This window comes from Hoplias malabaricus, chromosome X1 (genome assembly GCF_029633855.1).
Source record: "Hoplias malabaricus isolate fHopMal1 chromosome X1, fHopMal1.hap1, whole genome shotgun sequence".
Classification (NCBI taxonomy): Eukaryota; Metazoa; Chordata; class Actinopteri; order Characiformes; family Erythrinidae; genus Hoplias; species Hoplias malabaricus.
The window spans coordinates 19,496,666-19,513,142 of record NC_089818.1 but is presented as its reverse complement, the minus strand read 5'-3'; the positions used below and the strand labels follow the sequence as shown (position 1 = coordinate 19,513,142).

Genomic DNA, 16,477 nt, shown 5'->3' with positions numbered 1-16,477 from the left:
AAGATTCTTTTAATAAGTGATTCTCTCATGCTGCCAGACTGCCTGTCGGAGGAGTGCAATCGATACAGCTGCTATGGGTGCGTATTCAGTAATGCCTGAGTATTGCTTTTGATTGATCTGCCGACATGCTCGACCTGACGCTTTGATCTATGATCATGAGAGTTCCTCGAGGGCACGTTAAACTTTTAGCCCATCGTGCTCTGGAGTGCGCCCGTGTTGGGCAAACAGAAGGACCCGGGGCTTCCGGAGCCTTCTGCTCCGCCGCTAATTGCCATCGCTGACAGCGTAGGGGGCTTCTGTGATTCAGGAGCGAGCCATGAGGAGGCCAGACGGGTGCAGGCTGCCATCGTTGACTAATCACACTGCTGGTATAGGGGTGAGGTGGGTGTTTGTGCGTCTGTGTGCATGAGTGTTTGTGTTTGAGCTGTGCTTATTTAAAACAGAATGTATTAATTACATACAAAAGACACATTGGCAAAATGGACGGTGTTGTTTATCATTCATGGCAATATGCTCAGTGCGCTCCCAAAAGACTAATTAAATTAAGTTTGCATGTGTTTTGCGAGGGTGCACTTCTGGTCCGCCTTGCCTTTGACTCATGCGCCAGAACATGGGACAGATTAAGTAAATCTAAAAATGTTATTGTCCATATTTGCTCACTGATGGCTTAGGAGAAAGAGCGTCAGACAGCGAGGGGATGTCAGATACTTGAATAAATGTCATTAATTTTTCATAGACGAGGAAAGTTCTTAAACTTGAACGAGAAGTGATCGAATCCCTGACTGTAGTTAAGATGAGGATAAACATGTTATTGGGCGGCACACAGCTCCAGGGTCCTGGAGGGTCCTGGGGTTCAAGTCTCGCTCCAGATGGCTGTCTGTGAGGTGTGTTCTCCCTGTGTCCGCGTGGGTTTCCTCCGGGTGTTCTAAAGCACACGCTGGTGATTTAGAAGTGTTCATAGGTGTGAGTGTGTGAGTGTGTGTATTGCTGGCTTGTGCTCAGTGATTCGGGATAGGCTCAGGACCCACTGCGACCCTGAATTAGATAAAGGTTACAGACAATAAATGAATAAATATGTTACAATTTGAGACAATTTTAACCCTAATTTGTTAACTACCAACAGGTAGTTGGTAGGTGGGTTCGAGCCCCACCTCAGGTGACATGTCTGGCTTGGTGTTCTCCCTGTGTTTGCATGGGTTTCCTCCCACAGTCCAAAAAACACACGTTGGAAGGTGGATTAGCCATGAAAAATTGCCCATGTTACTGTGTGAGTGGGTGGTGACCTGCGATAGACTGATGCCCCTTCCAGGGTGTGTTTCATTACATATGTTTATATCTATTACATTTTAAAGAGCACTTTAGTAAATATTTGAGCTATTTTTGTAATCCTACTCAAACGTATTGTACTTTAACTGGAGTCATTATTGTACCCAAGTAAAAACATGTCTACTTGAGTGTGACTTTAAACTGCTCAACCCACTTCTGGCTGTAACTGAGAGAAAAATCCTATAAAATCATTGGCAATCAGTGGAAATACTTCAAGTGCTGACTTTTAATGGGTAAAATGGCTGGACCTTGCAGATAGCAGGGTGGCCTTTTCTCTCTATCTCTCTGTCCCTTCCTCCACTGCATCTTCATCATCAAGCTTAGAGAGAGAGAGAGAGAGAGAGAGAGAGAGAGAGAGAGAGAGAGAGAGAGAGAGAGAGAGAGAGAGAGAGAGAGAGAGATGTGTTATCACCTCTCTCTGTGGAGCCCTGAAGGAAAGATTAGGGCCTTGACTGCCACTGAGGGCTTTGGCAGAGTGCACCACAGCCAGAAACTACTAATTACCTACAAATTTGAGAGGCACTGAGGGGAAGAAGGCCACCCCACTTGCCAGACGAGAGAGAGGACCCTGAGGGGCCGGCGCAATTGCATTCTCATGCAAATGACCCCTCCTGGACGATGGCTCTGCTTGAAGATGTTATATGGGGCTAGATCGTAAGTGTCAATTTGTAGGTCAGAGCTGGGCACTGAATGGCATTTAAGCTGAGCACACAGACCCACACAGCCATACACACACACACACACACACACACACACATCAACTTCACTGAAGGTGCTTCAGTTTGGCATGTAGTTGCTCCAGAGGTACGATCATGCACAGCCCCCGCAATCACACATGTAAACAAACAGGTAGAATTAAGGCTTGGGTTCAACTTAATAAAACAACTTAATAATAATCTAAATAATAGATTAAAATATTGGGCATCTCACACCTAATGCCCAACTGCTCCCCAGGCACCATGGCTAGGGCTGCCCACAGCTCCGGGCATGTGTGCTCACTGCCCCCTAGTGTTCACTAGTGTGTATGTGTGGGTGTAAATGTGTGTTTCACTGCACGGATTGTGTGCAAGCCCAGTAGCCAATAAAGTGATTCTAATTTGAATATTGCATTCATGAGGCTTTATAGATGCATTCACATGGCATTATAATACATTAAAAAAACCTCATAATGCCTGTAATAAGCATTCATAATTGTTCTCAAGCTAAAAATACGATTTAATAAAGAATCGTTAACCATTTAAAAAACCTGTTCATAAGAACAGTGTAAAACAGACCACGTCAGTAGCATTTCATACTCTTTAGAATGTTCTTCTCAAACAATATTGTACTTATAGAACATTTTGCATATAATCACAGCTAGATATAAAATAATCATACCATCTTGTGGCAGGCACTGTGAGGTATGTCATATAACAGTTTTACATATAAAGGATTCAAAGGAAGTGTGATCAAAATGACCCTCACACACTAAATTACTAAGGAATCAGAAAGGAATTAGAGGTGAGTAGCACATCACATTTTGGAAGTTCTGATATGCAGGATGCTGATGTTTTCTTATTATTATTACATTTAAAACTGAGATAAATGCTGGAATTTCTGTCCCAATTTATAATGTGCAGCTGTGTTTACTTTAAACTTATCTGAGTTTGTTTCTAAGTTGAACTTATTATTATTATTCATTCATTCATTATCTGTAAGCCCTTATCCAGTTCAGGGTCACGGTGGGTCCGGAGCCTACCTGGAATCATTGGGCGCAAGGCGGGAATACACCCTGGAGGGGGCGCCAGTCCTTCACACACACACTCCCACACACACATTCACACCTACGGACACTTTTGAGTCACCAATCCACCTACCAACGTGTGTTTTTTGGAGGGAGGAAACAGGAGCAAACCCGGAGGAAACCCACGCAGACACAGGGAGAACACACCACACTCCTCACAGACAGTCACCCGGAGGAAACCCACGCAGGCACAGAGAGAACACACCAATTATTATTATTATTATTATTATTATTATTAATTTATATCCTGAACTCCAACTCTAAATAACCCAAAGTCTGCCAACTACAGCCAACCTGCACACTCAGCTCAGCTGAAGACTGGGTCATTGAGGCACCCAACAAACTACATACAGCAGTTCTAGTTTTATAGACCTACAGAAACAACCCCACACAGTCACAGGAAGTCAAACAGAAAGGCAGGCAGCTCCTTCAAAATGAGTTCCAGCCTCTTATTAAATCTATGGCTACTGCTAAAGTGACTCCTCCTGTCTCTCGGAGAACAAGAGAGAAAGAAAAGGGAAATGGCGGATGCAATCTATCGGTGATGCATCGTGTGATTAGGCGTCAGATTTAAGAGAAAAACAATATTCATTTGTTTAGAGCGGTAGCTTTGTTCCTACATGGAGAGATACCACTTTCTCCATTAGTTTAATTCCGTAGGTGTAGTCAAGTCTGTGCCAGCCCTCCCTGCTCATCTCAAATCAAATGAAAAGCGATCAATGCAACATTAAAAAGAGAGGGAGACGGGTTGGGGGGCATGTCCAAAGCATTCTAATGAATTTCAGTGCTGTCTTTGGTGGGGAAAAAAAACCATTGTTTAATGAAAAATAGGTGCTTGTTTTTCATATAAAAATGTATTCACCAGCAGTTCTGTCCTTTGTCCCATCAGCTGTTTTATTGATGTTAGAGCTGCCATATTAGAGCCAGCCATCTTAGTTTAGGGCCCTTGACGTCGCTGTATATGCAGTCAGACATGGGACTATAGCTGGGTGAGTAACAGTGACAGCTGTGGTAATTCTTGTTTAGTTACTTCTCCTCTCCAGCAGGTATAAGTTTAACAATGCAGCGGCTTTTTACCCAACTGTAAATACAAAAAATGTGATGTTGATTACACTCTAAACGATCGTTTTATGACTACTGCGTCTGCCAAGAACATTCTGTAAGCATCATTTCATTACAGTGAAGACCTAGGAAGAAGATAGATGGTCTTTTAGCCAGGCATAGGACACTAGGCCTATAGGGGAGATTGTGTTGTTTCTACTAATAAATACAGGCACACCCCACCTATTGGAGTTTGTATGCCTATAGAAACACTTAAAGTTACTGAGGTAGAACTATAATTCAAATGCGGAAAGTGCATATCTTTTGCTATGAGTTCATTCAATGGCAGTGCTATTCACATACACATAGTGCCTTGGTTTGAATGTGGCAGTTTCAAACAATGCCCTTTGCTGCCAGATGCAACAATGTTGTAGCAGTTAGGCTGGGACTTTGTGGAGTTAGGAAGGGACTTGTGAACCTCCAGCTTCCGCCAATCTCACAAGACTTTAACAGAAAAGTGAGAACCACTTTATCACAAATATATAAAAGTTATTTAGTTGTGGGGGCACGGTGGTGCAGCAGGTTAGTGTCGCAGTCACACAGCTCCAGGGACCTGGAGGTTGTGGGTTTGATTCCCGCTCCAGGTGACTGTCTGTGAGGAGTGTGGTGTGTTCTCCCTGTGTCTGCGTGGGTTTCCTCTGGGTGACTGTCTGTGAGGAGTGTGGTGTGTTCTCCCTGTGTCTGCGTGGGTTTCCTCCGGGTGACTGTCTGTGAAGAGTGTGGTGTGTCCTTCCTGTGTCCGCGTGGGTTTTCTCCCACAGTCCAAAAACACACGTTGGTAGGCGACTCAAAAAAAAATGTCCATAGGTGTGAGTGAATGTGTGCATGTGTTGCCCTGTGAAGGACTGGCGCCCCCTCCAGGGTGTATTCCTGCCTTGCGCCCAATGATTCCAGGTAGGCTCTGGACCCACCGCGACCCTGAACTGGATAAGCGCTTACAGACAATGAATGAATGATTGAATATTTAGTTGTGTAATGGGATCAAATCTGTTACTTTGTCCTGGTGAATGGTGTGTTTCGGATAATACAAACCATACACACTTGTGTCAATTTCATCATGACCCCATTAGGTGTCATTGATGACCCGAACTTAGTATGAAAAGAAACATGTAGATGTAATATTTTGCTTGGACAGTGAAGTAGTCTTTGTGTGTCTATGGCTCACCGGGTGGCATCCATTGGTTTGTTGAAGGTTTTTCTTTGGTGTTGGCCTGCTCCCACTCAAGGTCGTCATCTCGTCCCTGGCTGTAGCCACACGTGGTGAACGGCTTCTCGAAGCTGCAATCGCCTGTGACAAAAGGGAAGGGAATTTAGATCGCTGTAGCGTTTTCCATTAACTCCTCCAGCAAATGAATGAACACATAAATTATGTCCCAACCCCCCCCCACCCCGCTCCCGCCTCTCCCCCCACCACCCCGCCCCCTGCCTCTTTCCTTCCTCTAATCCTGGCGTTCATAATGCAATATGCCAAACAATGAGAGTGGCTTTAAGTGAGATGGAGAGAGGGATGGGTGCGCCAGATGCGCCGCAACATATATTACCATCATTAGGCGCGCGGCAGGCCAATTCCACAATGACAGAAATGAAGTGTCCAAACTCCATCATCGTTAAGCGTCGTGCTCCTGCCGCGCCATCGGGCATAAATTTGATTCATTTTCACGCCGGCATGTGACCAAACTTCCCTCGCCGATCATCTCACGTTTAGCTCTCATCTATCCTAATCCTTCCCGCGGGATCACTCGCACACGTTCACACACACAAACCCACAGCTGCGGCAAATCCATAGCCTGATCCTGCTTGGAATTTGACACACACACACACACAACATGCATGCAACTGTGCATGGAACTGTGTCCAGTGTTCGCTCAGCATTATTGCCACAAACCTGAGGGAACCAAAGTGGGCATTGGCTGGACAGCTTAATTCAACAGTCGAAACCCAGTCGAAATGGCAGCGCATTCAGAGATGAGAGTCAGGATCAGCTCCATGGGGACAGCTGTGGAGTGGACATCATTACACCCAGTTTTTTTTAAATCATTCTCTTTTAGTGGGCTATTGCTTTAAATGTTAACTGAGATTAAAGAATTTCTGCCTTTGTGCCACTGTGGGAATAACACACGTCAGGACATAAAAGGCAAAAGCCGAAAGCGTCAGACGTTTGAAAGCCAAGGACATAAGCCTGAGTGCATGGGTGCCCCCTACATGAGCGCCGATAGTACCCCCATATCCTGGCATTCCACACTGTTAGGAAGCCTTATCAGCCAATTGATGAATCTCTTTATCAGAATTCTGACCTCCCATGTGCAAAATGACTTTACGATATTTAAATAAATCAGTTTTATTTTACAACTCGTAAAAAAACAGGCACCTAATACCTACCAGCATTGTATCTAGCTATTTGCACTTCATACACTGTTTGCCTTTACTCTTTTTCTTTAAACTTCCACCTAAAATTAAGACTACACAATAGGGGTGGGCGATATGTCCCTACAATAATATCACAATATTTCAGGTGATTTTGGTGATAACGATATTCTTGGCGATACAACAAAGCACTGAAAATAATACTTGTATTAATTTCAAAAACACACTATTGCAATAAAATCAATGTTATATTATTATTAATTATATTACGTTAAATATATTTAATATATATTAATAATATTAAAGGCTTCTGTCATTTCTAACATAATACCATGGTTAATTGTACATCTCCACTTTTTTGGAGCAAATTCCTCGATCTCAGAGCCATTTTCCACCGTACTTCACTGTGGCTAAGTGACACGTGTAAAGAACGTACGCCGTTTTATTGTTTTAAACATTATGACGATGTTACTGCGAACGATGCGATACGGCACAGACCTAATACGCAATGTATTATTTAAAAATGAATGGTTTTTATTAGTTTATATACATTTTAAATATAAGAAAATCTCTTTACAGTTTGACAAATAACTTCACATACAGATTAAAAACAGCTAGTGTGTGAGAGTCTACTATAGAATATATAGCAGGCTTCTTTGCCACAAACAAAAGCTTGTCAATGTTGATAAAGCCATGTCACTGTAATTGAGATTCCCTGTTGAAGATGCTTTTAAAGGAACAGCTGGACTTAAACACTGCGCTTGAAGGAAAAGCCTTGGAGCGAGACACAAACAGAACCGTTTGATGGCTTGTTGCAAAGCTAGCATGATGGGCCATTACAGAGTGCATCTTAAACCATAAACACACAGAAGAGAGCAGGTGCAGGGATATGATTATTGCCAGGATTTTAACCACGTCACTTAAGAATCCAGGGGAAGGCTTTTTTCTCCTCGCGGCTACACGCTAAGTGCATTCTGAATGACCTTAAGACAGGCCCGAAAAACTGTGCGCTCTCCAGAGCAAATGGAAAATAAAGGTGAAATGCATCAATATTTTAAGAAGCCACACACAAGCTCATAATAAATCTATGTAGAAGCAGCAACATGAGCACATGCACCAGTATACACACACACACACACACACACAAAAATACAGAATCACCCACATCCACCCCGAAACACATGTAGAGTAACACTTCCGTCCAGGACCCAGGGGCAGACACTGTCTATAACACTTCACACTAAAAGCACAGACACTGCTGGCCTTGGAGATTCTTTTACAGCTCTTTTTTCTTGTTTTGTTAGAGATGGAAGTGATTGTGTGTGAATTTCTTGACGAATAATCATTGATTTTCACACAGTTACAGAAATGGCAACAGGTTAAGAATTTATTTCATAAATGGCAACAGAGATCGTATTTGTGGTTCATGGTTTATGAAATCGGTCAGTGTTATTGATTAGGGGTGGGACTTTAACGCGTTAATTTCGATTAATTATTTACAATGAAAACAACGAAATAAAAAAATTATGCATTATCCATCCATTATCTGTAAGCGCTTATCCAATTTAGGGTCGCGGGGGGTCCAGAGCCTACCTGGAATCATCGGGCGCAAGGCGGGAATACAGCCTGGAGGGGACGCCAGTCCTTCACAGGGCAACACAGACACACACACGTTCACTCACACCTACGGACACTTTCGAGTCGCCAATCCACCTGCAACGTGTGTTTCTGGACTGTGGGAGGAAACCGGAGCACCCGGAGGAAACCCACGCGGACACGGGGAGAACACACCAACTCCTCACAGACAGTCACCCGGAGCTGGAATCGAACCCACAACCTCCAGGCCCCTGGAGCTGTGTGACTGCGACACTACCTGCTGCGCCACCGTGCCGCAAAAAAAATAAAAAAATTAACGCATTTTAATCGCACTTTGCCATGGAATGTTCCTCAGTGCATGAGTTCCAGGCGTACAGATTATAACGACGCACAATGTGATGACCATGATGGAGATGACGGAAGAGACTACGCTGGTGGATGGGAAATTTAAATACAAGAAACTTCCTGATGGAAGTACAAACAAAAATGTTGTTATTTGCACTTTCTGCAGGAAGGAGTTTGTTTATCGCAGGAGCACTTCCACTGTTCGTTACCACCTCAACGCAAAACATGTTGGGGCTAGCGCAGGTCAGTGATGTTTACAGTACAGTGATCCCTCGCTTTTGGCGGGGATGCGTTCCAAGACCACGTGTGAAAAACGAATTTCTGCGAAGTAGAGGAAAGCTATTTTTTAATGTATTTAATGAGTATTTGGACTTTTAAAACCCTCCCTGTTACTGTTAACATTAAACAGTATAATGTTTTTCAGCTGGAACTACCTGTGATATCCCACCAGTTTCTTTAATAGAGTCATTCCTAAGCTGTGATTTAGCATCAGTAAATTTCACTCGGATGTGGACATGAACAATACATGTACTGTACGTAAGAAACACTTGTAAATGAGATATTGTGTCACCTAGAGGCCCAGTCTAATACATGTAAATAATAAAAAAGCCCCCTTGAAAAAACCCGCGAAGTAGCGAATCCGTGAAAGATGAACCGCGAAGTAGCGAGGGATTACTGTAACGCAAACAGTGTCGCCACTCAACACTCGACCACATGTCGGGGTTCACATTCAGAAACAAAACGTCAAAGTCCACGTCAGACAAACTGACCAATTCACTGGTAGCAGACTGGTGGGAAAATAAGATTTAGAATTTCAGCTTATGTTCATTGATTCATTCATCAACCAAACTTCAATCAATATTTGTCATGCTAAACATTGGAATGTGATTAATTTCGATTAATTAATTACAAAGCTTCTAATTATTCATTCATTCATTCATTATCTGCAAGTGCAGCTGTGTTTACTTTAAACTTTTCTGAGTTTGTTTCTGAGTTGAACTTATAATTATTATTCATTCATTCGTTATCTGTAACCCTTATCCAGTTCAGGGTCGCGGTGGGTCCAGAGCCTACCTGGAATCATTGGGCGCAAGGTGGGAATACACCCTGGAGGGGACGCCAGTCCTTCACAGGGCAACACAGACACACACACATTCACTCACACACTCACACCTACGGACACTTTTTAGTCACCAATCCACCTGCCAACGTGTGTTTTTGGACTGTGGGAGGAAACCGGAGCACCCGGAGGAAACCCACGCGGACACAGGGAGAACACACCACACTCCTCACAGACAGTCACCCAGAGCAGGAATTGAACCCACAACCTCCAGGCCCCTGGAGCTGTGTGACTGCGACACTAACCTGCTGCGCCACCGTGCCGCCAGCTTCTAATTAATTCGATACATTTTTTTAATCAAGTCCCACCCCTATTATTAATATGACGTGCCATGAAACATCTCTCATGTATCTACATGTGGATCAGTGAATTTTAAACCTTGTTTCCATTTGGAGATCATTATCTATTCCCTTAGACAAATAGTGTTCTGGGTTTGGAAAGTCTGGCCTCCTGTCTGCTCTCTGAAAGTGTAACACTTCATGTAACACTTTATCTATTGTGCTATATGTGCAGCCCTAATCAAAATAATGAATAACTCTGTTAGTTATTCTGGCCTCAAATAATCAGCTTGGTATCACTAGAGGCCAGTACAACATTTTTACAGTCTCTCTATATCTGCATCTACACCCCACGACCCCACCCCTCCACTCCCACAATCCCCTCGCACATGTACATACACACACCCAACAAACTGCATGCATCAACTCTAAAAAGTAAGAAATCTGGAGCTTGTGCCCTCTCAGGGCTTTGTAGTAAGTGTGTATCAGCATGCCAGGACCAATCCATCATCACCTCTGAAGCATAACGGCTGATGTAGCGTATGTACATTGTGTGTGTGTGTGTGTGTGTGTGTGTGTGTAAGCATGAACTGTGCTCTTTGTTTTTCTGCCTTCATCTGAGAGATGACATTTACCGCAAACGGCCAAATGAGTCTGCAAATGAGCCCCAGTCTGCTCTCTCGCTCTCTGGGTCTCTCACACACACACGAACATATGAACACACACTTACACACAGCATCATTAACACTCAGCCTGTCTCAGCTAATGGCATTCTTCTGCTTTCGTGTACGCATGTGAGTGTATTCAGTGAATGCCAGCGTTTGTGTGTGTGTGTGTGTGTGTTTTAATATTTGAATGCTCACGTACACTGAACATTGGAGATAATTTGCACCTTTGTCCAGGATTGTTTTCACACCTTTACTGTATGTGTTTTGGTTGGATTTTAAAAGGTAGGCTGTTCGCTGATTGCTGATTGATACCGTCCATTGTCTGCTTCCATATTCATGCGCTTAATGTCCTCTGTTAGTGTATTCAGGCCCCTGCCCTGAGCTGAAAGTGTTGCGAGAGTGGAAAGGAAAGATTTAGGAGCGGTTGGTGAAAAGAGATTGCGATAACGCAGGTGAATGGCCTCATCTTCTTTCCTCACTGTGCTGTCAGGAGACACTGGAGGTAGCAATAGACGCTCCTCTATCTGGCAGAGACACGCAAGAAGGTTACAGTCCAACAGGGATTTCCGTCCTGTGGAATGTGGCATAAAACCCATTCGGACGTCAATATTTGAAGAGGAAAAGCTGTTCTGGGTCTAATCAGTTACACTCACAATAATGTATTTCATTAGTGATGCACCAATCCAATTTTCTGGATCAGTACCGCCACTGATACTAATGTTATTAGACAAACTAGATACAGGTCCATTGTCACTAGGGGTGCACAATTAGAGCTGGTTAGATAGCAGCTGTGCTCCCTTAAAATTCTCTTTTTACTAGTAACTTAGCAACAAGACTCTTATTTTGACAGTGATAATGGAAGCAATAGCCTCTTTTTACCTCAGTTCCTTTTCAGTTGTAAAGTCTTTCACCACTTGACATGGTTTGGACGGATGACTAAAAATTCCCACCCAAATATTTATTCTTTAAAACAACTGTTGTGAGGTTAGACAAGCTTGGTACACCAGCAAAAATCATAATTAATTTACATATTCATTGGCAGATTAGGGCGGCACAGTGGCGCAGCAGGTAGTGTCGCAGTCACACAGCTCCAGGGGCCTGGAGGTTGTGGGTTCGATTCCCGCTCCGGGTGACTGTCTGTGAGGAGTTGGTGTGTTCTCCCTGTGTCCGCGTGGGTTTCCTCCGGGTGCTCCGGTTTCCTCCCACAGTCCAAAAACACATGTTGGTAGGTGGATTGGTGACTCAAAAAAAGTGTCCGTAGGTGTGAGTGAATGTGTGTGTCTGTGTTGCCCTGTGAAGGACTGGCGCCCCCTCCAGGGTGTATTCCTGCCTTGCGCCCAATGATTCCAGGTAGGCTCTGGACCCCCGCGACCCTGAACTGGAGAAGCGGTTACAGATAATGAATGAATGAATGAATGAATTGGCAGATTATGGGATTTTATCTGTGGTGGTACATGTGGTGTAAGTTACCTTCTAATTTATGTTTATGCACATACAGTCATCATCAAAAAACAGAAGGACTCAACTACATTGTGAGTAGGTTTGTTATCGTGAGACATGTGAATGATTGAAGGTTCGGGCTCGGCGTAAGCAAAGCCGTAAACAAGGACTGCCCTTAGTGCTGTTCTGTACTAACAGCTTCTCCCATTGCCGGTGCTTTCCATTCTGACTTGTGCTGTAGTGTTGAGAGCATATTTTAAAAAAAGAAGTATGCCTCAGAGAAGAGTGCGAAAACAATTTGAGCAGTGGGAAGAGTTTGAGAGGGGTCACTATGTAGGGCTCTGGAAAGTGAGGTCTAATCGAAGTATTGCGCCCCATACAAGTCGTGGGGATATTACCATAGAACACTGTTGTCAGCAGTGAATAGAAAAAGGCACTATGGGCAACATGGAGAGGGAGAACCGATGACCCTACAGCCACAATCATTCAGACATTCAGACATTCAGTGAGCAGTGATGCCCTCCAGGAGTGGTCCTGTTAGTGCTAGCACCACTGGCATTGGCATGATGCAGGACTACATGCACCCAGACCGTTGCAACCACATCAGATGATGTGGTGCCAAACTGTCATTGAGTCTCAAAATGGCAGTTGTGTCATCTTCAGTGACTTCAGTGGCTTTTGTCTTGGTGGAGATGACCCATGAATCCATGTGTGGAGGCACTGTGGTCATCGCCAATATGAAGGGTTTGTTGTCACGCATCACACGTCCAGAAGGCCTGGTGTCATGGTGTCTTCATTACAGACACATTGAAAGCTCAACGTTGCTTTAATGAGATCCTGCAATCTGTGGATCTACCTTTTCTGACGTACGCACACTTGGGTACGTTATTCCAACAGGACAAAGCTCGTCTACACACTGCTGCTGTTTCAAGAGCTTGTCTTAAAGACACATCACTAGACCTTTCCCAGATTGACAACGTGAGGAATGCTCACAATATGAGACGAACGGTGCTGGGCAGCGTTTCCCAAACCCAGTGTCTCGTACAGAAATATTCAGCTTCTAACTGAGCATCTGGTTGAAGAGATAGGCCAGCTGTGCATATTCTGTGCCATTGAAATTCTAGCCAATCGCACTGAAACCTTCCCAAACTTTCCATCAATATTAGCTTATTCCTGGCCTTCTTCTAATGACATAGAGTTGGAATGGAACTGGTAACATTTCTCAAGGGCGAATCATAACGAGAGTAAACTCTGATGACAGTAATAACCAGTGTGAAGAAAATCACTATGAAATAATGCATGTGGGACCAGAGCAGGGCTATGTCATATGTCAAGTTAAAGATCATTGTGATACTGACAATATATCTTAGTGGCAGAGCTGACTGATTTCACCAGTGATACCGGTCAGTGCTTCTCTAATTAACAGAACCAGTCAGCAGTGCTCCATTAACTCTCTGCATCCTAATGAGGGACGGGTCAACGTTAGCCGGGTCACTGGGCCGGTTCTGGAGGCCCAGCTGTGCGGCCAGATGTTCCGGCGGCTTCACGAGGGACGGCCAAACCCAGCACGGAAGCGGCATTGCCAGCCATTCCCGATTCAGACCACCGCTCAAAGACCCGCTGACTGGGCACTTTTAACTTCCGGTGACGAAGAAAAAAGGGAGGCATGCTGTATGCTGTAACCTAGTGTTTGTGTGGTGTCCCAGAAGCCTTTGAGCCATCTGGTTGTGTGTTATGAAGTGAGAGAAGAGTACTTACAATCTGACACAGCTTCAGGTTTGTTGCAATTGCCTAACTGGGCCCCAGCGGGGAAATAACTCTTCCGGCAAACTCGACTTGTGTCAGTCTTTTTGCGAGGAACCTCCCTGTTTAGCGCTATCCCGTAAGTGCGCTGTTTGCCAGCCTTGCATTTCAGGCTGAATGATGTGACTCTGGGGAGCAGGAGCAGGTTATCATGCTGTTTAATATGCAGTGTCATACATCAAAAAGACAAATGCAGAGCAAACGGGGGCCCTGGCAGCCTCCAACACAGCGGCTCCGTCGAGAAGAGCCTGGGCTGTCATTGAAAGCTCTCTGCTGAATACTTCACACACCGCTAATCTTTTATATTTTTTCAAAGGCTGATACTGCCCTACATGAGGCGCTCAGAGCCAGCGTGAGGCCCTTAGCGTGCATGTTTGTGTGTGTGCGAGACCCGCAGCATGTGTTAGCAAACACTAACTTAATGTCGGCCCATTGATCATCCGTGTTTGCGTTCCGCAAATGTATGTTTGCTCCCAAAAATGCGCATAAATCTCAGAGTCCAGGGTCTGGAGTCGTGAGGGACCAAATTCATTTCCATTAATGCTCCCGACTGCCCCCAACCCTACCGCCCCACCCGGACCTTCACCACACGTCCACACACACATACGTAGGCACACAGCACACACACACACACTGTGGAAACCTGCAACCGAACAGAAACCGAAAGACCGTCGTCTGTGTTTGAAATTCAGAGAAGTGGCAAAAGCCAAAGCACACAGTCAATGAAGGGATGCAAACTAGATTTTCTGACAAAGTGTCACTACCACACAAGTGCTAATTATGGCTTAGTGATGTGGAGAGGATCTAAAGCCACAGCTGTGTGGTGTAAACTGCTTTTGCAGAATAGAAGCAAGCAGCCGTTCCGCTAGGCTACTTTACCGCAGGTGCAGACTGTACCACTGATATGTATCCAACTGAATGCGTAGAGAATAATACAGTCATTAAAAGTGTGTTAGTGGCTGTATCTGATTGTAAGCTACTCAAAGTAGCTTTGATTTCTGTAGTGATGATGATGTTAGAAAAGCACCGTAACGAGTGGATGCAGAGCTGTTGCAAAGCGATGCGAAGTCTAGCAGAATTAGCCGACATTAGTCACGGAAATATTAGCATTCCGCTCCTAGAACAGGTGTTTGTTCTGTGTTATTTTGCTTTCACTTGTGCCGGCCTTATTTGTTGGAGCAGTTATTGATTGATTGATTGTGCTTCATCCAAGCCCCTCCTGAAAAGGTCCTCGGGGCTAATTCCTTCCCTCCCAGCCCCTGATACAATTATTTCGCTGCAAATAGTGAATCTCGTCTTTTTTCGCGCAGGTGTCTCAAACTCAATCTCAGGAGAGTGGAGCGCGAGTGTGTGTGTGTGTGTGTGTACACGTGTGCAAATGGAGGTCATATTTCAGAGGAAGTCGCTCCCTTTGTCCTTGAAATGAAACGCCAATGCATTATTTCACCATTTACCACTGGGGAGTCAAACAGGCTCGACTCAATCAAAACAAAAGGGTCGCTAAGAATCGCGCATTCGGAATGAATCTCCCCTCGCTCCTTTTCTGTCTGCCAGCTGTCTGCGGTCCCTGAATGCATCATGTACTGTTTAAATCCATTAAAATGTAGAACAGTCACCGGTAACAAAGCTGAAACCTGCACCCTTGTGAGTGAGATTTCATCACTCATAGCTAGGACGTTATCACCTGTAGCTCTTCTGGACTACAGCACGTTTCTGCTACATTGATTAGCTTTGATTGGCTAAACTTTAGAGATTATCTGCTCTGCAGCGTCCAATACGCAAAACACACCTGGCTACAGGAGCTGTTTAGCACCGACGATTCAGCTAAGCTAAGTATATAAATATATGAAAGTGAACAAACAGAAGACAAGTGCAGGACATACGATACCAGCAGCTCATTGATAGACATACATGAGACAACGGGACACTGACTGAAGACAATAACCTGATTTGGAGGTAGGATACTGGATGTACAGGGCAGTGTAAACATTCATTCATTCATTCATTCATTATCTGTAAGCGCTTATCCAATTCAGGGTCGCGGTGGGTCCAGAGCCTACCTGGAATCATTGGGCGCAAGGCGGGGAATACACACTGGAGGGGGCGCCAGTCCTTCACAGGGCAACACAGACACACACTCACACAAGTGAACAAGTGCATACCGGTTCTACTGAAAAAGACACAGTTAGGTCTGATGAGGAGCTTAAGTGACAGTACCAATACAAACAGAACCGGTGTGAACAGTAGTGCAAATACAGGGATATGAAGCCTGGAGGCTGGTTAAAGTGGTTGAGTGCCTGCCTGATTTTCAAAATCACAGTTGGGTATTGATGAGGTTGCTGAGTAGTGTGTGTGGGGGTCAGAAGTGGGAGAGAGTTCAGCATTCTCACAGCCTGATGGATGGAGCTTTCCCTCAGTCTGCTGGCCCTAGCCCTGAGATTACGCAGTCTCCGCCCTGATGGCAGCAGGCTGAAGAAGCTGTGTAGCGGGTAGGTGGGATCACCCGCCAAGCAGAGGGCTTTTCATAGGAGACGGGAGCTGTATAAGTCCTGAAGGCAAGGGAGAGAGGTACCACAAGAAATTAACAACACCAGAGTTCTTTTGGGACCAGACCAAATCCACCTCCCCTCTGTGGTCTCGGTTCGGTTGCGAC

The 16,477-nt window shown here is 44.7% G+C and overlaps 1 protein-coding gene across 1 annotated transcript in view; it reads right to left on the bottom strand.

Annotated features, from left to right (window-relative positions):
- Nucleotides 1-16,477, bottom strand: part of LOC136675477 (receptor-type tyrosine-protein phosphatase mu-like) — a 244,894-nt gene that overhangs the window by 172,635 nt on the left and 55,782 nt on the right. Inside the window, exon 2 of the mRNA XM_066652026.1 lies at nucleotides 5,376-5,498. Within this exon, the coding sequence (XP_066508123.1) occupies nucleotides 5,376-5,498 (123 nt within the window). The remainder of the gene's footprint in view (nucleotides 1-5,375; nucleotides 5,499-16,477) is intronic.